Source organism: Psittacula echo (assembly GCF_963264785.1).
Source record: "Psittacula echo genome assembly, chromosome: 2".
NCBI classification, from domain to species: domain Eukaryota; kingdom Metazoa; phylum Chordata; class Aves; order Psittaciformes; family Psittacidae; genus Psittacula; species Psittacula echo.
Genome location: NC_137737.1, coordinates 53,767,760 through 53,795,086, shown reverse-complemented (window position 1 = coordinate 53,795,086; position 27,327 = coordinate 53,767,760). Strand labels below are relative to the sequence as shown.

The 27,327-nt window shown below is 42.8% G+C and overlaps 1 protein-coding gene across 4 annotated transcripts in view; it reads right to left on the bottom strand.

Annotated features, from left to right (window-relative positions):
* The window catches only part of PRKAG2 (protein kinase AMP-activated non-catalytic subunit gamma 2), a gene marked incomplete at its 5' end in the record, with an annotated part of 225,434 nt that overhangs the window by 90,701 nt on the left and 107,406 nt on the right, over positions 1-27,327 (bottom strand). The window contains one exon of one of the 4 annotated variants that reach the window (XM_080611094.1): positions 25,909-26,014. The exons of the other annotated variants lie outside the window; for them this stretch is intronic. Coding sequence (XP_080467220.1) covers positions 25,909-26,014 — 106 coding nt within the window. Of the gene's footprint in view, positions 1-25,908; positions 26,015-27,327 lie in introns of those variants that run through there. 4 annotated transcript variants of the gene reach the window in all.

Sequence of the window (27,327 nt, the reverse complement as noted above, 5' to 3'; positions counted from 1 at the left end):
CATTTGGTGGTGGAGGTTTTGCTAAAGCAACATGGAATCATGATTCAGCAAGCAGAAGTTCTGTCTGGGAGTTTTCCGACCACAGAACTACTTAAAGTGTCGGTTTAATGCAATGAGGTTGTTTATACCTGTAGCACACTGCATATCAATTGATCAAGCTTCAAAGGGGTCTTAAGAGCTTGGAAAGAACAGTTTGTTAAATTAATCATGTAAACCAAAACCCAACAAAGGCACGACATCAGCAGTAGAGTATATGGGTTCTGCAGAAATTAGCTTCCATTAGACATAATCGGAGCAGCATCTCTCATTCCTCTGAGAACACTGATGCAATTTATCCCTTGAGCTACAAGCTCGCTTTTGGAGTCGGACCCATTGTATCATTTACATCAAATATGTAGAGCATTACCCACAATATGATGTAGACCAAAAAAACACCCTACACATCTCAGGTTTTTAAACCATGATATATATGCTCCCAATAGTTACAAGCTAACAGAAGCACAAACTAGTCCATTACCTTCCTTTCTGGAGAGGCCCCGCAACGCCATCAGCCCATCCCCATCCCTCAGCAGAGACGTGCATTAATTCATGACTTTTCCTGGGCAGCCAGGGCTGGCTGAGTTCCCACAGTGCTGGGCTGGAATGCGAAGCTGCCCCTTCCTGGCAGGCTGCTGGGGTCAGCCTCTGCCATTGACTCAGCTGCCCCTGTTTGCACTTCAGCTGCTAATCAGACCTCTCTAACACCATGGAGATGACTCCTGCTCAAATATTTGGCTTCACGAGAGCCCAACTTGAAGATAACACGTAAAACAGAACATAGCACAGAAATTCATGGGAAAAGCACATGCTTATCAAAATGGTAACACATGGGATGTCTCTGTAATGTGGCTAATCATGGCTTTGTTTTTGTTGTCGTGTTTTTTTTTTTTCCCTAAAGACAAGCTTTCTTGCTTCAGGGAGCTTTCTGATCTGATCTGCTTTCCGTATTCTATATATTTCATCCACTTGGATAATGAAAAAGAATCTCATTTGATCCCTTCTTATTCCAAGTGGTACCCAGGCTCCCCAGTTCTCCCAAATGGGTGCACAGGTCTGCACTGCAGGCAGTCTGCATTATATTGAAATGTCATGAAAACGTCATACTTACATTAGCGTCTATAAGACATACACATTTCAAACACAAAGCAGGTATGCTCTTTTCATTTCCCCCTGCTCCAGGCCTACCCCAGGGGATCTTTATGCCTTGCCTCTAACACAGACCTCACCCATTCTGGCTGAGGATGCTGAGGATGCTGAGGTCCATCTCCACTTCTGTGAGCAGGCCTAAAAAAGTCTCCAGCCACTCTGCTCAAGTTGAGGGTGGGTTTTTCAGTGATTGACAAACTGAGCTGCTGCCCTTGTTCAGCAGTTCTCGAACAATTCCCTCTGGGATTCACAGGGGGTCATTTATACATTAATAAGCCAATGCAACTTGGGCTTGTATTCTTAGGCTGTGTGTATTTACTACATACAGAAGAGAAGGTTGTCATTTCTGAGTACTTTAGCTTCTGCTGGCCATAACACTATAGACAGGCCAAGCTGAACTTTCTCCCAGGCACCTTGTTTTGCTTAGGGTATGTTCAGATTTGCTGGCATGAATACTGCATCTTGCACTCCGAGTATGGTATAGCAACACCAACAAACCATTTCCCCTTTGGAATGTAAATATAACCCAGCATTTCAGTAGCTGTGTTATTATAAGTGGCCTTGATATGGCCACAGTAGAGCTACCAAAACACTGGATTAGACTTGGATGTTTTACAAGCTGATCCAATTTTAACTCATTCATTTACTGGCATCACACACAGTTCAGCTACCTTGATTTAATGTTGCACAACCAAGAACAAGCCAGTGTTTCCAAAGTCCCATGCCTAAGGCTGTCTACGTGAAGTCAGTGTAATACAGCTCTGATAATGAAGCTAACTTCTGGGTTTGGTTCTACTGACACATCCCAGGATTAAACAAACAAAAGTACATTGTAGCTATAGAGCTATTTTAATGCATATGCTCTTACTATAACAAACACAGCACTTGTATGTACATACTATGTTCATCAGTAATAATGGTTTTAAATGCCGTAAGCTAAACCCTCAAAGTGTCATGGTATTTAAACCTATGTATGTCAGGGTTTCCTATCTGCATTTTCTTTTTTGAGATTTGTAGTGTTCCCAATATTTCTCTGCACCCAGAAGGGGTTATAAATTCCAAGGAAAGGGGACACCTCCCCACCCCCATCTTTTATTTTCATTTCCTCTTTTAAAGAAAGAAAATGAAAGCTTTTAGGAAGTAAAATGATTCCAGATGCCAGGGACATGACAGACTATGGATTCAATAAACTGCAATACATTTAGACTTGACATTTCTGATTCATAAATTGCTATTGATTTATTTTCTCATTTATACATGCATAACAAAAGAAGTATCTCAACTTACTCCTGATTTGTACCTATTTACAAAGCAAGAATCAGACTTACATTGTACATAATTTGATCGTAAGACTACTAAGTACTTATGAGTTATGAATACAAAAATCACTGATCACAAATACTTGTAAATGTTTATTTGAAATAATTATATAGGTGATAAAAGGAAGGGAAATTAAACAGGGTATCAGCTCCTCAAGCTAATAAGTAGATTCGTCTGATTCTACTTCCCTTTCTGTGAATGCTAGGGACATTTCTTACCTACCACACTGCAGTAATTTATGACTTGCTATATGACACTATGAATGACAAAGCTTCTTGGATTTTACATAAAAAAGAAATGTAATATAGACTATTACATCATCTTAGCTACACTGAAATACATGCTCCACATCTCCAAAATTGATAGAACACGTGGCAATAGGTTAATATCACAGAATGGTTTGGGTTGGAAACATTAAAACTCATCCAGTTCCAACCCCCCAACACCTTCCACTAGACCAGGTTGCTCCATGCCCTGTCCAACCTGGCCTTGAACACTTCCAGGGATGGGGCAGCCACAGCTTCTCTGGGCAACCTGTGCCAGAGCCTCACCACCCTCACAATAGAGAGCTTCTTCCTTATATCTAATCTAAACCTACCTTCTGTCAGTTTAAAGCCATTCTCCCTTTTCTTGCAACTACCTGCGTTTGTAAAAATTCCCTCTCCAGATTTTCTGTTGGCCGCCTTTAGGGACTGAAAGCTGCCCTAAGGTCTCCCAGGAGCATTCTCTTCTCCAGGCTGAGCAAGCCCAGCTCTCTCAGCCTGTCTCCATAGGAGAGGTGCTCCAGCATCTTCATGGCCTCCTCTGGGCTCACTGAAACAGGCCCGTGCCCTTCTTATGTGCATGTTTAATCACTGTTCATAAGTGAAGCTTTACTTCAGAAGAAGGGAGATGGTCTGTGGTTGATTCCTTCTCTCATTTCACTCACAAGCAAAGGTCTTGATCTGATTCACAATAAAAATCAATGTAGAGACTTGCAGTGAGCCTTACCTAGACTACAGATAAGTTAGCAACTTATTCTGTGTGTCTAGTCATGCAGTTCCTGCCTCAGAGTAACTTCTAAAGAAAGTTGTTCATATCTGCCTTGTACAGTCTTTGTCACTTTTGCTCCCCAATACTTCAAAATTCAAAGGCACTTAAACTAAACATTTAGGGTTATTTTTCCTCCCTTCTTAAGTATAGGCAGTCTTTTCCATGCATGTGTTCGGTTTCTATAGCGGTGTGTATTGTTATCTAGGTTATCACAAGGGACAGTATTTCTTTTTGTCTGTGACATTTGATTAATTACCAGACTTACAGGACGATTTCCAGCTACCTGTACCTGTATTTGTTCATGTGTACATACATACATAAGCATATTGTAGGGACAAAAATCATACCTTTGGATTTTAGAGCCCAGATTTGTAACTATTACATGTAAAAACCCAGGCTGAACACCTTTCTGATTTCCTATGAATAAAACTGTACTGCATCTTAGAAAAGTTGATTTGGGGGACTTAATATAAAGCCATGTCCAAGAAAGAGAAGAAAACAAAGCCTTTCTCTCTAATGTTCCCTAAGGTGTATTAAAGAAACTGCAGTAGAAAGGCAGATTTAATGCCTACGATATTAAAAAAACCCCAAAACATCACCAGTGGAAATAGAAGCATTTATACACCAAGAATGTGGAGAACAAGAATACACAATTACAGTCACACCAGCCAGTACAAGGAGTATTTGTGTGCATTAGTGGAACAACTATGGAATTCAGCTTCATAAGAAACCAGCAAAAGGAATTCTATAAAGAGTGAAAACACTTAAATTCATACAGTATTTATCAAATTGATTACCACTACATATAACAGCACTGCTTGAAATCCTGGCCACCAAATACATAACAGAATGTGGCTGAGAAGGTGCCTCACTCATTTCACAGCCACATGGAGATGCCTTTCTGTGATGCCGTTATATTTCACATGGTCACACAGTTCTCAAGCTTGTCCCAATACCATTTTATTAGTTGAAATCACTCCTGAAGCCTGAGACTGAAAAGTGAATGTTGAAATCCCTCTTGTTTAAATCAAGATGATTTCAAATGTAGGCAAACATGATGCCTGGTAGGTATGCCTCTCTAAATGTGTCAGAGTAATCTGCGTGCATGTCCGATTGCCAAGCCATGTGGCTTGACAGCCTTGCTATACTGGGATAAATCTTATGCCATTCAATAGCAAAGAGACACCTGGGCTTAGAGCAAGCCTGGGTGAAGCACCCTGAGGTTAAACCTTTGATTTTCACATTTCTTGCTCTATGCTGAGAACTCAGCAAATACTTTATTGCCATGGCCAAAGCTGCTAGGCATGGAGGTGAAAGGTATCCATAAAACCAGGCAAAGATAGCATGGGAATGGCAAGCCATAGAGAGCCTCTGCAAGGGATATCGTTGCCCTCCACAGCAAGCACGCGAGCGGAGATGGGCTAAACCAGCCAAAACATTGCTGAGGGATGAGTTCAAACCGTCCCCTTCCCCAGCAAGGCCTTGAGGTGCTTGTGCTCCTGGGATGAGGAGCAGCTTTGCCTCAGCAAATCTTTCTTCCGTTCCATCAACTTTATGGCTGCTGTGCTGGGTCCATGCTGGAGGGCTACAGATGCTCTCACAAAGGAGCGAAGACAACCACAGCTACTGAAACACTCACCATGACCCTGGATCATTTCTGCTGCTCCACAGCCCACAGAGGAGGTTCCTCACTTTGCTCCCTCTATAGACAGCCCAGGCATAAGCTTGGTTTACAAGTTATGGGGATCTGGACAGAGACTGATAATGTATTCTTAGCTCTAAGTGGCTGCCAAATAAACCCTCATGGAAATCAAGCAAAGCTGCCTGTGAGAGCAGTTGAAGACAAGCTAGTGTTTGTCAGCCATCTACAGATAACTGCCAGGCTTGAGTACTCCAAACAGTACCAAGAATTTAACGTTTAGTCCTATAAAATGTTGCTCCCCAGCCTGCCAGCCTGACAAACCCTGTGTTTTTAACAAGGGTTGAAAATACAAATGAAGTTTTAAACAGTGGAAATGTAGGCAGTACAGTTGGATGCTTTGCAAGCTGGGAAGTAAATTCATTTCTGTGAGAAAAGAAGATGTAACAGCAATCCCAGGCAAATGCGATTGTGGGAAGAAGGCACATTTCTGCCCTACAGTCCCTTTGCCGATTGCCACCTCTGACTCATCTGTCCCCATGTCCATATTTCAGCATCATCCCCTATAAAAAGTTGAATTCTGTAATCCCAGTAGGACAGATGATTTCCTCCCTGTCCTGCCTGTAGGGCCAGGTTTATGCAAAAGAAAATAGAATTCCTTAGAGCTGATAGAAGCAGTTATTGCTAGGAATAGTCCCTCAGTGAATTAGTTATTCACATGAGGAAGCCTTTACTGTGTTTGAAGAACCAAGCCCAGAAATTCTGCTATGATCTTTCATACAATGAAAACCTACATTTACTTACAGCATTAATAACAGATGGGTACAGAATAACTCAGTGAAAAGCACAATGGGTTGTATCATTAGATAGTACATACCTGGTGTATCACCAGTAATTTGTGTACAGCCACATAGCTTTAGACTAGCATGCGTCACCAGTTAAAGCACCATTTCTTGAAAACATCCAAGATACTGTGCCTAATCTGTCATATTATTTGGGTTTAAATCATATGCCAACACAAAAGTCTAATCATGTGTACTTTAGAAATAGAATAAAAGCATAGGACCTTGAAAGCCTACAAGTTTGTGATCCAGAGTTCTCACCAGTGCTCAAGCCTAGAATCCTAGAATGGTTTGGGTTGGAAGGGACCTTAAAGATCATCTAGTTCCAGCCCCCTGCCATGGGCAGAGACACCATATGAACTTGATTCACACCAAGTCTGCTTTTGGAAGAGTCACGCTTGGCATGTGCCAGAGAAGGCAGGACAGGAAACCAGCCCAGAGGCTCCACCTGGAAACCGCTTCTATCAGGAGATGAAAGGCTGAGATGAAGGAAGCTGTATGTCAGCTAATGAGCACTGACAGGACCAGGTAAGAGTTTTTATAGGTGGATTACATTGTGAGAACTCACCCACGTACCTTCCACAGCCCATTAAATCACACGGATAAAACACAGGGAAATAGAAAATAAAAACCAAAACCCAACCAACTTTCAAAGTTTCAGCTCTTTTTCCTTCCAGTTCTGTGAGTCTGACATCTCCTGCTCCTTCAGAAAAGTTTTGGAAATCTGTTTCAGGTGGAAAAAACTGTTCTTGGTTGTTCTTTTGTTCGGTGACATATTGCATTAGTACTTGTGCTACCAACCCCCTTCTTTCTGGAAGCTTCAGCACGCCTTTGACTTTTGGACTGCAGGCAGTGTACTGCCTCTCCCTCAGTGACTGCATTGGTAAAATAAAGTCCACGAGTTCCAGTACAGCTGCCTCCCCCTAAAAAAATACTTATGGAGAGGACACTGCATTTGCAGACTCATTCTCAGAACTGCAGCATGAGTCAAAACTCACTGGAGATGCAGCAAAAATTTACATGGGAGAGCAAATACTATCTTCTTTTCCAAAGCTTTACAACGCATCAACCAGCATTTCATATTCATCTCAGATGAATGAACCTTCAGATCATCATCCTATATTAATGTGCATCAGATGGTGATAGTTTAGATAAATCCAATTAGGGAAGATTGGTGGTAGTGGTGATTACAGTGAGATTCTTGCAAAAAGAGGTTCCCCTCCACATTTAGTGCTCTTACCAAGCACAGCCTTGCAGTAAGGAGCTCTTACTTCCATGGGTTTTACCAGCTGGGTAAACAGAGAGGTTAAGGCAAGAACTGTAAACTTGACCTGACACCCAAATCCATAGAATTAATTTACATAACTGCCCAAGTGCAGTAGCTGAGGCACTGAGGAGTCACTGGAGTCACAGGTTGCTGAGGACATCCTGTACTGATTAAGACTGTTCTGGCATCTCCTCGGGGCTTCAGGAAGTGATCTATCACCACCTGAATGGGAACTTTTTTATCTGATTTATCCAAGATCACTCAGCAAGCTCTGATCAAGGAACAAAATCTAAACCCTTCATTTCCCCTCTCTTGTTCTAATCAGTGTACACATAAACACCCTGATCTGATATGGCAATCCCAGTCATCTGAAATCAGCAACAGACTTTCTTGAGCATCCTTTTAAATCTCACCACAGAAAACATTTTTTGGGCCAACAACATGCTGACTGAGATGAAGAACATGTCCATACCACAACCAAGAGGTGTAAAACTGCAACTGTGCAGTCACTGAGCCTGCCAACACCTTGGGGTATTTATGCAGGTGGCTGGCTGAAAGGGCTACCTGATTTAACTCAATTAAAGCCTACTCTGTACACCTGCAAAGTGGCTGTATGTAATCACAGCCTGTCAGAGACAGACACACTCACACAGTCCATCAGATTTCCTCCAAATGAGCCACTGAAGTTCATTAAAAATGTGCTGGTTTCCTCTCTGTGTGCTCAGCAAAATCTGCCGTCATTGTGAAATTAAGGATTATTCCACATATCCGTTTAGTTTTCCCAAAACCAAAATATAATCTCACATTAAAGAACATACTACCTACAAAAATCCCATTCTGCCTGAATTTCTCTGCTTGCTCTTACCCACTCCTCTCCCTTCTGACACAACCAAAAGTTAGTGCAGAGAAATGGGCTTTCTCAGTTAGCTTATTCTGGACTTTGTTCCCATTTCCCAAGTATAATCCTGCTATTTTTCCACTTTGCTTGTGTGGCCTTAGGAAGAGAAAGAGCTTTAAAGTGGGACAGCCCCCCTCAGAATAATTACCTGGAACATTTGAAACCATTACAAAAACAGATTTTCTGTCCCGAGTATGTAGACTCCAAGTTGTGCTTTTAATTGTGAAATGCACAAAAATCACTGCACCCATGTGTCAAAGATGGGTGACTGCAATGAATTCACAAGGGGTGGATGGGCTTTTTGCTAAGGCTTTCTGTCCTAGATACATGTTTCTATCAGAGAAAGAGCAGTGGCCTTTATCAGGATGAAAGAGGTGTGAGTTCATCTTGGAGTCAATGATGTGCTCTCATTTCAAGGGAGGCCTCATTATTTTTTGGCTTTACCTTTCTCACAGACACTAATTGCATGGTTCTTCCACTCTGGTGCTTGAAATCTCTTCCTGAAACAGATGAGTAAAAAATAAATTCAATTTTCATAGCTACTATTGGTGAGGTTTTAACAGGACAAGGAAAGTTGGTTGAAATCCTGCCTGGCCAAAGCAGGGGCTGTCCAGTCATGTTTCCTGTATCCTCACAGGGCAGCTGGATGAAGGTGCTGTGAGACAACAGAAGCTGTGTAGGGGATGGAGTGTCCCCAAAAACTTCTCCATGGTTTCAGATCCCTTACAGAGGCTGTATATAAGTGCATGAGGATGTATGCACATGTACCAGGTACGGCCATACCAGATTACTGGTTTATGAATACGCAGAGACAAACACAAACAGCCTTGAGCCTGCACAAATTCCTAACGTTCAATGTTTCCAGAAAAGATCCGCACAGCCTGAAAGGTTTAATCTTAATTCAACTCGGGATAACCCTGGTGAATTTGCTGGTGCTACAGGACAACTGTATGTGTATGTTCCTCTTTCATATATGTTCTCATGCTCATTCAAGTGCTGAGCACCTGGGACCAGAACAACCACATTAACATAATCCCACTATGGTTAATAGGGCTATATGGGTCAGAGTGTGTGACACGTTGCAAAGCTGAACCCATACAGTGCTGTTGGGAGATGAAAGTAATCTGAACAAAGTAAATGAACAAATAAGGATAGTCTCCATTTAATGCTATGGTTGACCATTATTTGAAATAAGATCCTTTCCACAAAAGGATAAAGCTAAAAAGATGATTTGCAAAAGCACATAATTATTAAAGATTTGGTGAAATTTTTTAAAAAGAACCTTCTAATTACCAAAATATTACTGTTAGTAACTAAATCACTGCTCAGCAGGAAGTCTCAGTTTGTCCCTGTGCCTTTCATAAACCTATTTCAATTGGAAAAATGAGCAAAAGACCTCTGCAAATGCACTAACCCATGTGAAAACACATACTGATAGGAGACCTGAAGATAGTCATATGGATAAAGATAGCTGAGCACAAAACACTGTCTTTGGATACATAGACAGAAAACTGACACTGATACAGTTGAAGGCATCTTAGAGCAAGTCAACCCCTGGGTTACTTGCTTTGTAACCCAAGTAGGAGATATAGTTTGTCTGTCCTACCCTCAAAGGTCTTCCCAAGCAACAAGTAGGGCAAATGAGCTATATGATGCAAACATTCATGGGAAAAGCAGGAGATCAGCAACACTAACTTCAAGAGGAGCATTTTTGAGACATAAACTACTCTGCCAAAGGTGAGCCAGTCAGTAGAAACATCCCTTTTGTCCGAGCTGAGGAGTGCAATTTGAAACAGCAAACTTAAAATTTCAGTTCTGGTTTTGATACTGAATCCATCCTGGCTGAATTCCTTCAGCTCTCTGTGTCTCAGGCTTATCATCTTCTGTGAAAAGGTGGAATGAAGACTGAACACGCTATTGCTATCCCAGACCATGGTACATCATGGCAGATAGATAGAGAAAATGGATCATATAGACTCTTTAGAACTGCTAGTGCAATAAAACCCCTCAATTGAAATATTTCGGCAACATTTGTCTAGGGTAAGTAACACTAAAACCGTTCTGTGTATATCTAATTGGTCTTTTTCAACCTCTCCTATTATTAACACCAGTCCTGCTACACTGTCTCATGACATCCCCTTGTTAACCATCTTACCCTATTGAAAATGGTCTGTTTGTGCTCCTGCCCTGTCCTGTGGAAGCTGTCTTCACTGCCACTGTTAGCCAGGATTTACTAGATTTGATTTTTCCCTGTAAATGAGAGCAAAAGAAAAAGGTCTACTGACTTGAGCAGCAGCAGCAACCCCCTGTGGTTCAGCTGCCCCCTCCCCGCTAGTTTGAGTGTCGGCAGAAACCCACTCCCTGCTGAGCAAAGCAGCTCAGTTTTAAAGCATCTCTTAATCCAAGTTAGAAACTCCTGTATGTGAGCAGGAGTCAGCTGGGGTGAACCTCAAGCTACCAGTGCAGTGAAGACAACTCCGATTTTCATCTGCTACAGATACTCTTCTTGTTACAGCCTCTCATAAGGGGTTCTAAAATTGCACCAGTCAGATTTCTTTTGTCAAGTCTTTTCTCAAGGTTCAAAAGAGGTCTGAGAGCAAAGAGGGAACCAGTCTGCATCATCATATCACCTTCCTGCACAATATTGCATTTGAATACAGTTCAGCTGTTTTGTTCTTACATCCTTCACAATGCCCAAGTAAGCAACACAGAGCTGAGACTCGTTACTCTTTCAGTGTACCGCTACATCTGTCGTCTCATATTCCTGTTTAATCAGAAGGCATCTCCACAGTATCTTTGATGAAGAATACTATTGCAAAGAACATAATCAGCTTTCCCCGCACTTCTTTGTCCTGAAACGTTCCTTCTGCTGCTAGATTATGGAATAAATTCAAGATTTCCATATGAGTCCCTGTTTCCAATCCATCAGTGAACAGTGTGTTCTTGTGTCTTTAACTACGAGCTCTTCAAACTGTCTCCTAAATTGCAGGCATTAAAACTCTCTTCCTGTTTCCTGTTCTTCAAGATGCCAGTTGAGCTGGGATGAGCTCTTACACCTGCCACTTAAACACAGCATTTAGTATGGTCTAATAAGCCTTGAGCAGGTTTGGTCTGAAACAATGAACCTGAAGTTTAGAACCTCTAAAAGGGATACAGACCTGTCCCAGGTGCCTTTAGACCTGCATACAGGATTTTTTTCTGTCTCCCTCTGTCCAGTTGTAGTCCTGAGGAATTAAATATCCAGCTTTTCCGGGCAGGAGGGTCTGTGCATTGGGCTGTGTAACCCAGCAGGGACATGCTCTCCCTGCAGGTGAGCTGGCACTTCACCTTTTAGTTATCTGAACTATTAAAACGTGCAAAGTTTCTGCCAGCTCAATTTAGCTGATTAACAGCTGCTGGGAGGAGAATGCTCTTCATTTATAGAGCAATGTCATTTTACAAATATAGGTAACTATTTTCCAGGAATGGCTTAAAACTATGTAGATTAAAGAATAGCTTTGATGAGTCTGCTCTAGGGAGTATGTCAGAACAGCTCTTGTCACAAAAATCTTTAAAATGAACAAGCTTTACATTTCATGTTTCACCTATTTCTGCCTCATTTTTTTGCCACAGCAAGCAGGGACACTAGTACAGGCAGGGACCGAACACGAGGACTGAATAGTAGCACACCAGTGGCTTTTCTCCTCCTGCAGGCATGGAAGATTTGGTAGCCATTCAGAGCTGCTATTAAATTTAGGATCAGACTTTGCTGAACTTGTCCTCCTCATCAGTTCTAACCTTGCTTTTATCTGCTCAGCACTTCACACCTTCCCTCTGCAACATCAGCCTTTTGCTTTCAGTCTCTCCTTCTACGCTGATAACCTTGTAACTGTGATGCTAATCAGAATATGGGAAGATACGAGCCAAGGAGGACTTAGACAGAAAACCCCGAGACTGGCCAGAATAACCAAGAGACAGGCAGATTGCTTACTTAAGGAATCAACAACAATTTAGGACATCGAGGCACTATGAGGATCACAAAGTGAGTCTCTCTTTGTAGTTGTTAGTTTCACAACATCTTGATGGGATGTATCAGTATTATCAGAATTGTACGTGTGGGAAATCAGGTTTTCTAATCCCAGTTGTGGTCTCTTCATCGTAAAACTGTAGGTCTACCTATCCATCAGCAATTTTTGCTATGGCATATATACTTCTATATGCCTCTATCTGCCACATCACCTCACATCCTAACTGAATACAGCACAACTGTCACCACCATACTGGAACAGGTCTAACCAGGCATGGAGGCACTCCAGTGTGAACTGGCATGCTGCCGGGGAAGCGCTGCTCTAAGAGCAATTTGCCCATGGTTACAACATACCAGGAAGGAAAAAAAGCCACCCAACAACTCATTTGCACATATAAGGTTTTTCTCCTCAGTTAGAGGAATGCAAATGCCAGGCAGCCTTTACATTGTCTCCAACGGTTCGGCTGATTATCACATCTCTAATTCCAGTTCACACACTCCACACAGCACTTTCTTATTATGGATGTGCTGCTGACATGTACAAAGACTGATTAGATAGTTAGACACAAGCCGAGGAAATAATAAATACACAATTCCACTTTTCAGATAATTAATTTACTGTAGGCTTTTTTGTGCAGTTGAATTTGTCTTCATAGATTGATCTCTGCCCTTTCTTAGCAAAAAAAATTTCCAGCTATCTATTGAGTTAAATCTTCCAGACAGATAAATCACATCATAATATTTTTCAGGTTTATGATATTCCCATCTGTTAGACAGACTATCCTTGTCCTGTCTAACTGGTCACTTATGGGCTGTGCTCAAAGGCAGCTTCATAATACAGAGGTGCAGATGTGAGTCGATGCTATACACTGCCGTAGATGACCGAGGGTTTCTACTGACCAGCCTCGAAGAGGACTCAATAAAACTAGACAAGATGCAGAAAAGGCTGCTAAGGATGATTGTTATGGAGTAACACTTCAGTTTAGAAAAAGATGACTGCAGGAAAGGATATGATGGAGACCTATAAAATCAGGCATGGGATGGAGATGGCAAACAGGAAAGGGAGCATCAGATGAAGGTAGCAGGTGGGAGGCTCAAAAAAAATATGAGGAAATACTTCTGATATATTCTTAAACAGCAGAACAGGTGCCTCAGTATGTGCTAGAAGTTTGGTTTTGAAATGCAGTTGGGCAAGATCCTGGAAGAAAAACTCATCGCAATCTACCAAACACCAGCTTTAGCTCAGTACGTGAGCCACAAAGTGCTTGAGGTTGGGATAGTACAATGGGAAACATCCTTATGTTCTTGTCCTGTTCTTACACTACTCCCTGTACTCTTGTGTTACTGGCAATTGGTACAAAAAGAGACTAATCTGGGTGGATAACTGGCCTGTCCTGGTACATTTGTCCTTGTATTCTACCTGAAAATGACATTCAAAGCAGTAAAAAATAGTTACATAATCTCACACCTAAGCAGAAGGTGCCTTTATTCCAGTGCCATCCACTCTCTGATTATGACAAAACACTTAATTTTCTATAGCCTAAACTTTACCATCTGTAAAATATTACTAATGGTGCCCATCTTTTAAAGACATTCTAATATTAAGTGAATAGCACAATGATAAGGAGTTACCCATGCTATTAACCAAAACCTCTCAGCCCCCTAGGTGTGTCAATATGTGCTAGTGCCCAAGTCCAAATAGTCAATCTGTGAGAAGGCCTTAAAACAAGATGCAGAAAGACATCAGACATTAAATTTGATTTTCAGAAGCTCCAGCTGTTAGTGAATATTTAATGCATTTTGAGGTCCAATCTTCCTTTCTTGTGTTTATTTTGGAACCTAGAACAGGGGAGCTCAGGCTGCTGTTTCCAGAAGTGTGAAGAGTCAAGTCCAAATCTACGTGGCCTGTTTATGGTTATGAGGTGTTGCGACAGCAGTGACAGGATGAAACCTGTTTGATTCCTGACTCCTATCAGGGAAGAAGTTAGGGACCAAAAAACAAGCTGGAATTGCAATGTCTGCAATGCAGAGGAGACATATCCAAGTCACCTTTAAACACAACACTTGGATAAGCTGTGTCAGCACAGCAGCAAAACTTGCCTGAGAAGCAAGGTAAGTTACAAACTCCATTAGAGGGCAGTTAGGAAGCTACTATTCTCCTTTAAATTAGATATTAGCTAATCTAAAGTTGGCTTCTGTAGAGTTATTTTACACAGCAGGTACTGCAGTAGAGGCACACTCTTGTCTATGTGGTTACCCAGGGTTGATGCAGTGCCACCAAAGCTACCTTGGCAGCTGGTCAGCTGCAATGAGACGATATTCCACATCCCCACACAGAGAAAAAGAACCCTCTGCTGTTATGATTTCTTCAGTCTAATTCTTTTCTAGTTCAGGCTGACTTTCCCCTTCATGCTTGTAGCCTCCTAGATCTAGTTTTCAGCTGAGAGCAAGCACCAAGTATATCATTCCAGGTCCTGACCAGCCACCAGCTCCCTTCAAAAGAGAAGCAGCATCTCTTGATCTCCCAGATGGTTTTGTGATTAAATTTTAAAGAGCACTGCTCGCTCATGGCTTTTGTAGTAGGCTTTCATTTCAGCTGGCAGCATGCTCCCGTAATATGGTAAATTCTCTACAAGTCTCCATGGTTAGGATTACTTTTCTCAGTCTTATTGCAGTTTTTATGTATCAGTCTCCTACGTCTCAAGGTTAGTTTACACTTTTGGGATTTCTTGTAGGGAACTTGCTGCTTTGCTATGTGCTCTGTATCAGACTGGTGTTTATTTGGGGAAAAAAATGCAATGAATTATAGTAAGACCCTTGGTTTTCCACACATCAGTTTTAAGTTCAAATAGGCTTCATATAATCTCTAGTTTTCCCTATTACCACTGCCAGGAAGGATCTCCATAAAGTTTTAAAGAAGGAGCTGGTTGATATAAAGGAAAACTCTGGTATCCTTTTAGGAAAGAAGAAAATAAACCCAAATCTGACAGCAGTAGAAAGTTGTCATCTGCTCTGGGGTAAGGAGAGGATTTTTATTACAGCTCAGTGGAAGCAGCAGCCTCTTTAGAGGCAGAAAAAGCACTTCAAAGTGTCTTGCCATCTAAGAGAGGTAAAAACCATTTACTGCTTTTTCCTACAGCACATGTATCTGTGCCAAAACTGCTCCCAGGCTGAAGCTGGGAGTAAAAGCACTAAACAGGGGAATTCTTGCCTTTTGGTGTATATAGCACTATTGCCTCCAGTAATGGCAACTAACATCTCCAGAGGACTTGGCTGACTATGAATACATAAGTTTTTGAATGAGCATGTACAGTGACCACGGTTCATTTGTTCTCATCTCCTCATTAATGGTGGTGTATTAGAGACATTCATCCAAACATGCCTGTTGATGAAGCTCTTGCTCCCCAAAATAGAGTGACAGAGGGGCAGTCATGCCTGGGAGAGGCTCTTGGGCTTTGCATCACAGAACTTTTTCAATGAATGATTTCTTCTGTTTAAAACCCACTACTTTTCTATTTTCACACCTCCATGTCTGCTGTTTGGGAACACACTTAGGATTTCTAATTACCTTGCACTACAGTTCCTTCACAGCTCCAAAGCTGATTAAAAAGAGCACCCAGTGAAGAAGTGAAGAATATGGGTCAGATCCCCAGACGGTGTACAAGTAGTGGGTCTCAAGTGAGGTAAAAAAATGTCTTAAGACCAATTCTACTTTCTTACCTTGCAATAATAAGCTTTAAGCTTGAAAAGAATGGTGGGATTTGGGGGTCGGTACTGTCTCTAACCCTCCACCTCTGCACAGGTATTCTCCTGAGATGGTGCATGTCACCATCAAAAGCTGCTTATCTTATTTTAAGAAGATGAAATAAATACAAAAAATACAATTTATACTACTAAATAAAAATAAGAATCAGAGTATACAGGGCAGGGACAGTTGAGTACCTACACATCTTAGTATCAGCTATGTCTGCAAATTGTCAGCCCAAAAAGGTCATTAAAATAATCTGGCCCTTTATCAAGAGCAAACTCTTCCTGACTGATAATGCTGAATACATGATACTAATTCCAGTCATCTCTGGAAGCTAAATTAACCCTTCCCTGAGCATCATACATGCTGCCCGTGATATATGAGCTGTGTTCATGCAAACGTGGTTCTTTTTCCCATCAAAGGCATTTTCAGTGAATTCTGCAGCTCCTTAATAAGCTTTTCATCTTGTTGCTATTTTGCCTTCACACCTACTGCCCTATCTTCACAAGGATTTATTCTGTTCCCTTCAGATGTAAGCAGTAGCTGGGTTTGCAGGAAAAATAACATCAAGCATCATTTGCACTTCCTTTACAGAGGATCCTGTCCCTATCAAGTGCCAAAACACTCAACTCCCATTAACTTCAAGATGCTTTAGTAACAACTTTGCTAACAGCATTCAGCTTTTTGCAGGTTTGTGTCCCTCACAGATTTCTGCAGATACCAATAACAGTTTCATAAATGAGTAGAGATTTTGATAACTTTCATGTAAGAGCACAGGAGGCTATCAAGTCTAATGACAGAGCTGCAGATCAGCTTACTTGGAAGACAAGATCCCTTACACATCCTAACCAAAGATAAGCAACATCCCACACGGTTTTCAGCATCCTCTATGTGCTGGGTGATAACTGCAAACACATCCCTCTGATAAGCTAAAGCTTCAAACCTACTGACACAATGGGGTTCTGGATAAATAGATTCCCCTCAAATATTTGTTTTACATGATAGACTATTTGTAAGAGGTTTCAAATGCTGCAGCCTTCAGTCAATAGCTGACTCTACAGCTCTTGCTATCACTGCCCCTCCTGATTTCCTTTTATTTTCTTTCCTTGAGATCAAGGTGATCTATTTTTAGTGCAGACTGGTTAAGTGAAGAGTTGCTATAGTGACACATAGCTGATACAAACCAAGTCCCACTGCAATTCCTCTGGCTGGTAAACGAGCATGACCTAATGTGGGGCAGCGGCTCAGGGTGCCCAGACACTGTTCAGCTCAGGGGGGCATTAATAACTGCCCACAACACTCATGGTGATGTTTAATGTGAATGAAATAACCAGAAGGTAGCATGGGTGCCTTGTGCAGGAAACACACCTCTTGCTGCCTTTGTTGGCCCAATAAATGAGTTGGGGATGGTCTTCACAGTGATTTCCTGCTGCTGCTCTGCTGATATAAATCAGCTGTACAAGCACCACTAGCTGCCTCTACCCAAGAAGTTCCTCTGTTCTTGAATATTCATCAAACCAAGAACAATTTTATGCCAGCATTGAGAATTGGGTGGGAAAAGGTGCACAGTCAGAACATTTGCAACTTCAGCTTTCCTTGCAAGTGAACAACTGAGCCTCACAGAAATGTTGATTGGAAAGGATGACTGGGGGCTCTTCTCCAGTGTCCCACTTAAAGCAGGTCTGGTATTAACCAAGACCAGGTCAGCCATGACTTTGGCTAGCTGAGTCTTGAAAATCCTTAAGGATGGAGATCCCACAACCTCTCTAGATTACCCGTCACACTACCCTCTTGAGGAAGCTTTTACTAACATCCATTCTGACCCTCCTCAGACACAAACTCTTATATTTTACTCCTTCTTTTACCATCTGCCACTACTAAGAAGAGTTCGGCTCTACCACTTTTGAAATTGCGTTCAGGTGTTTGTAGGCTGCTTCTCTCATCCTTTTGTCACAGACCCCCCAACATCTGCTCTAGGTCCCAAAATATCCTGGTAGTCCTCCAGGGAAACCCTCTCCAGTTTCCCAGCATTTTTCTAACGGGGGACCAGAAATTTGACACTCTTATTTCAGGTGCAGCCCACCAGCACCAGATGGAGCGGGATAATAACCTCCCTTGACGATATTGCTCCACTCCTCCTAACGCAGCCCAGTATGTGGTTCACCCTATTCATAACGACAGCACATTTTTGGGTCATTTTCCAGATTATATCCACAAAACCCCCAAATCCTTCTCACTGGGAGTCAGTCATCAGTGCCCACCATGTACTGCTGCATAGACTCACCTCACCAACCAGCTTACCAATGAACATTATCAGTCCCCATACTGATCCCTGGATGTTGACCATGCCTAAATTCAGGTATGTCCTCTGGGAAATGACAGCATTATTGCGGCTTCTTATCCTTTTAAGTCAGTCATTCTCTCAAGAAGACTGGTACAATCCTCACTTCTGAACACCCACAGGACTTTTATTACCATTATTGCAGCAAGAGCTTCTCCATTGCAAACTTTTCATCTCCCTCATGTCTCCAGTTGACTTTCCATCTCATTTCTCCCTCATCCATACTTCTTACAAGGATTTCTTGCCCTATTCTTGTTTATTATCTCCAATTATACTACATACAAGCAGCAGGGATGGCTCAAATCATCTGTTCCTCTCCAGGAGCATTGCCTGCCAGGAACGGCAGGATTGTCACAAGAATTCTGCGTACACTATCCTAATTCTTGCACTGATTGAAGTAAAACCATGGGGCCAGATGGGCAGGATCTGTTAATCCAGTGACTGTAGCTCCAAGCGTGTCAAAAGGGTCCTTGTTACCCAGCAGAGAACACAGCACTGGGGAGCAGCTGTTGTCCAATGCCTAGAAAAAACTCTGAAGACACAACAGGATGCTCTTAATTAATGTCAGCTGATTCTGTTATTCCTCCTCCAGCTTAATTGCTCTGACTTTATCAAAGAAGGAGCAGAAAAGGACAAGATGGGAACTCTTCAGTGCAAGTGTGTGATGCAGCACTAGGCTCTGTCCTTAAATCAAGTAAGGCTGTGTGACCTTTCTGGCATGGAGAATTCAAGCTTCTAAGCCAAGCCTGCCAGGCACACAATGATATCTTACAGAGCAGCCCTTCATCTCTCCAGATCTAAGCCTTTGCATTCAGTACGACTCTGCAATGACAATAAAATGGCTAAAACACTATTGGGGTGTTAAATCCCACCACTCTGAGCACTTTTAAGTCCTCAAACTGCTTTTAGGTTGGACAAGAATAAAAGTGAAAGTAGAAAACAGCTGAATCCTGGTAATTCCTGGGATTTGCTGATCCAATAAACCTGACAAACAAACTGCCTTAACAACATCTTTAAAATTGCACTCTTGGGCAATTCACTGAAACTTTGAGCAAGGAGTCAATAGTCCAGAACATTGATTTCTAATTAAACAAATGTACCCCCTATCTAAATGCTTTTGTCAAGCGGAATTTTAGGCTGTGAAAACAGATTTTGGCTTGCTTTTAAAGCCTGGCAACAGGATTTGTGATATAGATGCATGGGAGTATAAATAAATTGTGGTCTAGCTTAGCCCATTCAAATCAAGTAGAAAGTCAGTGCAGGGTAACAGCTTCTCATACAGCTATTCTTCTGAAAGTCAGAGCCCTTGAAAAATGCAAGTGAAAGAAGGAGGGGAAAAAAATCAGCCCTACACTATTCCCATCCAGTGCAGTAAAGATGTGAGAGGATGCACAGAAATCAGTAATTGCAGTGATGTTTGGTACATCAGTTGTAACCCTCCAGCATCCATCATGAGGGCACGCCAGGCTGTGTTCACTAAAGTGAAGTATCATACAAGAAAGCCTTATCTACATTATTTTGTTTTCACCTCACAAATGAATCAGATAGTTAATTATGTTACAAGATAAGGCTCCAGCCTTAGATACTTATCAGAAGTGACCTGTTACCTGAAGATAACAGTGAAGGACAGAAGAAGGAAATCCTGATGAATACATAAATATCATCTGTTTTCAGAAACAGGCAGCATCTGCATCCACTTTCACCCACAGTCAGTGCCCAGCTTCCTTCTGTATCATTTTTCTCCTTTTCCAACTCAATGAACCCTTCCTGTACTTGCATTTCACAACTTTAGCTAGGTTCAGTCCCAAGGTCTGCTTTTAGTTTCTCTTTGTCTTTCAGGAATAACATTTATCCTGCTGTTCCAAATAAGACCAATTGAATAGCAGCAGAATTAAAAGAAAAATATCCTTAAGACAGCAAAAAACTGAAGCCTGCTGCTACTGTGCCTGGGAGACAGACACGTGCACTCACAAGCTCCAACAAGGACCATAAGCTCCCAGATGGGAGCTTTCCTTGCCCAAAACCTGTAGTTTGCAAAACAGCCTGCTAAACAGGAGGCTGGCCCTGCTGGTCTCACCCACCACTTTGTTGACAACAGTACGTCAGTGTTGAGTAATTCAGTCATTTATAGCAATATAGGTATTTTTGATCAAACTTTGTGAGGAGATGCACAGAGCTGACCGGAGCAGGACTGGGAAGAAGTGTGGGTGGGCAGATTCATTTGCAGCACTGATCTGTAATTTGGCGCCTTGAGAACATACTGTACTTTCCCATGAACAACCTGCCCTTCAGACAGATACAACTTCCTTTGAAAATAGAGAAGAATTTGCATCCTTGGACAACTCGCTGTGCAGGAAAAAAGTCTACGTCTTCTTTAAGGGCTGCAGAGGGAGGACGCTGGGCTCTGCACCAGGGAGGGAGCAAGGGAAAGAGCCCAGGGCAAAGCACACTGCTCAGTAAACCTCCATCTGAATTTCCACCAAATCAGTGGAGGTCTTCTGGGGTTTATTTCTATCTCATTTTACCGGTACCTGCTTGAAAATCATAGAATCATAGAATGGTTTGGGTTTGAAGGGACCTTAAAGCTCATCTGGTTCCAACCCCCTGCCACAGGCAGGGGCACCTTCCACTAGACCAGGTTGCTCCAAGCCCTGTCCAGCCTGGCCTTGAGCACTGCCAGGGATGCGGCAGCCACAGCTTCTCTGGGCAACCTGTGCCAGTGCCTCACCACCCTCAGAGTGAAGAACTTCTTCCTAGTATCTAATCTAAATCTGCCCTCTTCTAGATGACATAAAATACCTTCAAAATACCTTGCTGATTCTATTGTGATGGGCATAATCCTTTCCCCCCCCGCCCCATGCAGAATGCTTTGAAGCTGTGTATGAAGCCAGGATGTGCCAGAAAACACCAGCAGAGTGACTGTAAGGAAGCAGAAAATGGCAAAGTAAAAAGTCTCAAACATTTCATCCTGCTCATCACTGCTTTTCTCGTTCCTGACAACCAGCCACAGAAATTTCACAGCTTCTAGGTCTCAGAGCTCTCTGTAGTACAAGATTAATCAGTACTCATCAGCCAGGGCTGCACATTTTCTAAAATCACTGTCAGTTCAACAGAGCATGAAAACCAGCAGAGAAAATCATTAACAAACCAAAGCGGTCTCACTTTGTCATGGCCAGTCTCTGATGCTGGTGGTTTTAAGCTGCTTTTCAGAAGCAACAGGATTTTGCTCCTTCAGTTCGTTTAAGGCAGCCTCTGGAACGTGCAGCAGCCCCCTCACTCATTAATTTCTCCAGAAACATTTCCACCCTGATTTTTTTCCCCAATGCCTCATAACAGAAACTTCCCACCAGAATGAGAAAAATAAACATCTCAGCTCCATTCCTCCCACAAACAGCATCACCCACTTTGGGGCAAGGTGCCAGATGAGCTGCAGCTCCCCAGCCTGGAGAAGCAGGAGATCAAATCCTGTCTCCTTTTGTAGTCGCTTCTCTGTCCTCCTCCTACACATTTTCATTGCAACTATACACAACATGGCTTGTGCCAATAAACGGTGATGTGAGCCAGGCTAAAGAATCCCCTGGGCTTCCATTTGCACTTGGAGAGGTTGTGAATCACCTGCTATTTGGACCTTGCCCATGGACTGTTGTCTGAGTAGATTTCATCCTATGGCACATTAGCTCCTTGTTGTGATCACTGCTGCAGTTGCCACATCTCTGCTGTCGGGAAGGAAGAGTATGATTTCTTTGCTTAACACACAACCCACACCCACATTTCTCCTTGGGTTGAGTATTTGGAGATACTGTAAAATACAGCACCTCCCAGCTCTGCTCTACAGCCTCAGAAGCCCTCTATCCCACAGGAGTTGCAGAGACATGAGATAAAACATGCGCACTGAGTGCTGCCAGTGTGGCTACAGCAAGTTACAGAGCGACTTGGGAACTAGCCCCTGCCCTTTGCCTGGTCTGTGCACGTGGCGGGGCAGAAGCACGTTTGCCCATATATGTATTTGGGTCTGAGTCATTCAGCAGGCTTACTCCTCATTTAGTGCTAATTTAGTCGCTCTTCATTACAACAGCTGGAAGTTTTATTGTCATCAAAGCTACTATTGAGGGGGGACAGGTCAGTGACCAAGGGGCAGTACTGAGGTTTGCTTGGAGTCCCTTGGACCCAACTTGCTGGGGCTCAGCATTGGTCCCTGTTGATTAAAATCCATAGCAACAAATCCCAAGAGGAGCAGCATGGGCAAGGAGAAGCTCCTGGGCACTTTAGTGCAGCTAAGAGCCTCCAAAAGGACGTGGTTTGAGTCTAAATGCCTGAGCGCAAGGCAGCGCTAGGGTCATGGCAGCCACATGTGCTGCAAAGCAGTTCCTTCACTGGGCACTCATACCATGCATAGAGAAGAAGCACTTTTAACATTATACCTTTTGCATGTGTCATTCAATCCTTCATGGAATAAATGGTGTCCTTTAAAGGCCAGTGCAATTAGTCTCACTGGGGCCAAAACGTTGTCCCCTGCAGAAATGCCACAGAGCCTATCTATTTACAACACACCAGGCTGCAGCAAGAGCTGCAGGCAGAGAAGCTGCCAGCAACCCTGCACAGGCAAGCAGCAGCTGCAAGAGGAAGAAAGAAACTGTGGTGGTGACCCAGAGGCCAGAGAAATTTTAGGTAATCCTCATCCTCAGCCCTGCCAAAATCATATTGCTTAAATCAGCTTCCCTGCTGTTTGGTGGGTAGCTCAAGCTTCGAGGTCTCTCTGTTGGCTGCTCCTCTCCTGGAGCAAAGCTGCCTTCACCCCACAACTCTCCTTGTTCTCATTTGTTCCTGGTGCTCATTCGTGCTTTACTGTTTCCCCTCTCTGTGTGCTGTCTGCTTCTGTTTGGCCATGCTTAGGTCTTTTCTTGCTGTTCACTTGGCATAAAAGGACTTGTAAGGCTCCAAACCCAGGGAATTACAGAGATGCTTATCCTTGGTAATGCCACCCTCCACTTCTCTACCAGGATGTGAACCTCTTCATCATTGCAGAGAAAGGACGAGGTTCAGCTCAATTGATACACAGAAGAATGTACTACTTGATAACTTCAGTTGCAGTGGCCTGATGGTATCTAATCCTGTGAATACAAGAAGCTGCAGTGGCCCAACCCTATTTTCAGTGACCAGAGGACTCTTCCTTAAAACACTTACAGACATGGCCGTGAAAAATCAGAAATTCTTGACTCAATGAGACCAGGTGACAGAGCACCCCTTTTCTGGGTCATCAGAGGACTTTTCCCTCTTATTTCCTTTTCCACCCCTTTCCCGAATACAATCTAAGCTCATTCAGCAATAGTGAGGCAGCAGTGGCAGCACAGCCACCCTGGGAGAGCAGGGTGGGAAAGCCGATGTTGGACTGTTGTCATTCATTTCTCATCCCTGATGGCAGACAGCAACTAAATGGGATCCATCAGTGTGTGATGAGCCACCAAGTCTGGTTGCTTCTAGTGCTCCTGCACACCACTAATACTGATCACAAAATGTGCTGAGCACTGACAGTTCACTTGAAAGCTGCCCAGAAAGTGTTTATTAAGGCCTAATGGCTATGAGATACAGATTAAATCTGGAAAATAATGCAAATAAATAATGCAAAGCTTTTGGTTTTACTTTCCCCTGCAAATAATTAAGGCCATTTGGGGGGAATAAAAGCATTTGCAAGTGTGTAACCTGTTTCCGAAAAGGAATCCAGACTGCTGGGATAGCAGAGGCAATCCCTGCAGCAGTGTCCAAGGCAGGCAGCCACATCTCCTTTGCTTTTTTTGACTCTTGTGACTTGGTAGTTCTCTGTTCATGATGGAAATGCGATGCAGGGAGCTGACCTGGTCGCGTTCTTACAAGAATGGCATTTGCGAAGTATGTAGAGTAAACACTGTGCAGAAAACTCTGCCCAATGCTCACTGTGTGCCACTGGAGTCAGTTACAGAGCTGGATTAATGGGAATGAAGATAAGGAGGAGAATATTTTCTAGCATTTCTGGCATTACGCTTCTAACTATTATTTATAAATCTGTCACAAACATTACAGTTTATATAGCCAGTGCTCTTGGTGCAGGATAAATTATTTTCTCTATGGAGGAAGATAAGGGAGGGGTTTAGAGTTAGACTTCCAGGAAGCAGAGTTACACCACTATGTTTGGTGCTTCCAGCAGCAAATCCTTTTGCAAATATTGGCTATTCACATCTCACTAATGAAACCACAAGAGGGTAAGTTAGTGGCTCAAAGTGCCATTAATCACTCAATCAACAGATCATACATGTGTTTGTGCCCAGGTGAGAATTTAGGGGGTTTAATTGGAAATTTGGAAATAAACTTTACATAAACTCTGTTACTGGTCTTTTTGCATCTTGCTGACACTGTTAAACTCGAAAGACCTGAGTCATGTCTCATTCACATCACTGTTATTACCACTCCAGCAGAAACCCTCAGACAGGTTTCGTGGAATGGATTTAGGGGAATGCAGAACAAGGTGCAGTACCTTAGATTTAAAAACACTTAACTGTACAAAACAGGAACAAAGGGAGAAGCATCTGCAAGAAAGACACCTTAAAAACAACACAAACGTCCACTAAATAACTTGAAAAACAGTAAGTTATAGAAAAACAAGCTTCCTGGGCAGCCACCCATCCATCAATTGCAACTTCCCATCGCTAAATCTGTATGTATGCATCCACACCATCCATATGGTCCAACACTACTCATTTGTCATTCTGCTGGACTTAACACAGTGACTCCTGACTGATAGAGAGTAAAAAAGAGCCTTGCCTACCCTTTGTACAAGTCAGCCTCTCTAAATGGTGCCTTATGTGGCTGATTCAGTGTAACATCAGTTTTAAACTTCTCAGTCACAGGACAGAATCTCTCAGCAGCACTCATGGTTATCGAGGAACCAGAGTTGTAAACCAGAATTGTACACCAGCTACTATTAGTCCATATCAGAAATGCATTAAACATTATATTTCTCCACTATTCTTAAGAAAACCAGCCAGATCCATTTGTAAAAGCTCTTGTGAGGTTGTGGCCAGCTGATCCCCATATGATACACAGACAGGTACTCTCCAAAACAAACAACTTGGCACCTGTACTGGAGTTAATACTTAGTTACCAGGAAAAGCTTTTGATAAATGGAGAATGGTCCCTGTTTGGAATTCAAACACAATTATATCGATAACTGCAGTATCTGTAAGATATGTTTTTTAATGCATTACTTATCATTGATATTCAATTTTTCTCTACTTCAAATTAATCTTTCAATATACAGTGTTAGCCCTAACATAGCATTTAGTTACTATCCTTCAATTAAAGTAACGTTAGTCAATAGCCCCTTTTGAATGTATTCCCTAGTGTCTACTGTAAAGCTCCCATACCATCACTCTTTTCCTAAAGGTTATATCTGATATGTGTTACAGGTGTCCACTCAGGTGTTCATCTCTGGTTAAAACTAACATAGAAATAACCTCCACGCAACAACTGCACGATTCAATCAATGAAATTGGGAAGCACAAAATTGTTGCTCAGTTATTTGCTATGCCCCACTTGCCACCCTCTCCCAAATACCGATCTCCTTCATTTTTGAATGGATAATGCAGAGAACCCCTACCAAACAAGCCACGAGGATCAGACTGGCGTCTCTCCAAGCTTTTGCACTGCTCCTTTCTCTTCTTGCTCCCTCTAAAGCTACCAAAACGCTTCATGAGATGAAACATGCGCTCGTGCGGCAGCAGCTGTTGGTCATGCCCAGGATTGAAGAACAAAAGGCAGCACGAGGGGCAGGGCAAGGTGTCACCTACACCAAAAGCCCAGGTGTGAAAAAACAAAGCTCCGGGAAGATCATGTGGCTGCAAAAAGAAGTCCAGCTTGCCGGCAGTTCAGCTCCGAGGCACTGGGCTGTGGTCTGTGTGGAGAGCCGCTCTGCAGCAGGCTGCCAAACCTTGCATGCCTGGTGTTTCCAGCTTTAATTCCAGTGTACAGTAACTCGCCTGAAAGTATCTGTGGACATAGGAGAAGTTCAAAGTCTCCCCAGCTTGCAGCCACGGAGCTCTTATCCGTCAGCCGTCAGAAGCCTTGGAGACTGAAGCAACACTTCCCAGTGGATCAGTTCATGAGGAAAGGGTCAGGAACCACCTGATAAGCTCCCTTGTTTAAAACATACTAACTATGCAAAGGAGCCACAAGCTCTCTTGAAGGGAACTGTCATGTGCAGCTCGGCATGATGACCCTTTAAAAGGGCTGTAAAAGGAAACCACCCCTGGACAGACAATTCCTGGCAGCCAGTGTCCCGGGCACGCTTGCACAGTGACATGACATCACCCGACTATTTTGATTCATCTGTGCTGGATCTTTGCAGCAACAGCATAGTCCAGCTGCCTGCCGGTGTGCTCCGAAATTTCCGGCCCTCCGCGACTAATGACTAATGGATTAATGGGAATGAGCTTCTGCCGATTCATAACAAGAAGGCTGAGACCTTTCGGAAACTGTAGCTGGAGTGATGGGCTGGACTTTCTTTAGCAACATGCCCTCCCCATGCTATGCATATCTATATGCTCTGCAGAAATTATTCACTTTAAATTTGCTGTTTGCAAAGCAAACGGCGTCCAGGACGGCTGTTTGTAACACAAATGAAATCCACCTCATGGTCTTTTCAGTGAGACAAACATTCACGGGGCTGTGGCTCATCCCAGCTGACTGGGTGTCTTACGTTAGGCTCTGAGTCTGTACATTTAGAACTGTTTATTTTTAGGAAAGGGTTGATCAGCACAGGCTACATCGTGAGCAGCTGGAAAGGGGTGCAAGCATGAACCAAGGCACGATCAAACTATCATAGCCAACCTTCCTAAGATTACAGTAAATGTACAGTTAAATCAAAACCTTTTTTTAGTCACAGAGCACCAGCCTTTTCTCTGGACATCACTGGAACTTGAGGCTCAGATCTTTATATAAACCCTATACGAGTAAAGACAGTCTTATCTTTTTAAGTTCTAAGAGGAATTAAAGGTCATATCACCTTTTTCCTCTGCAA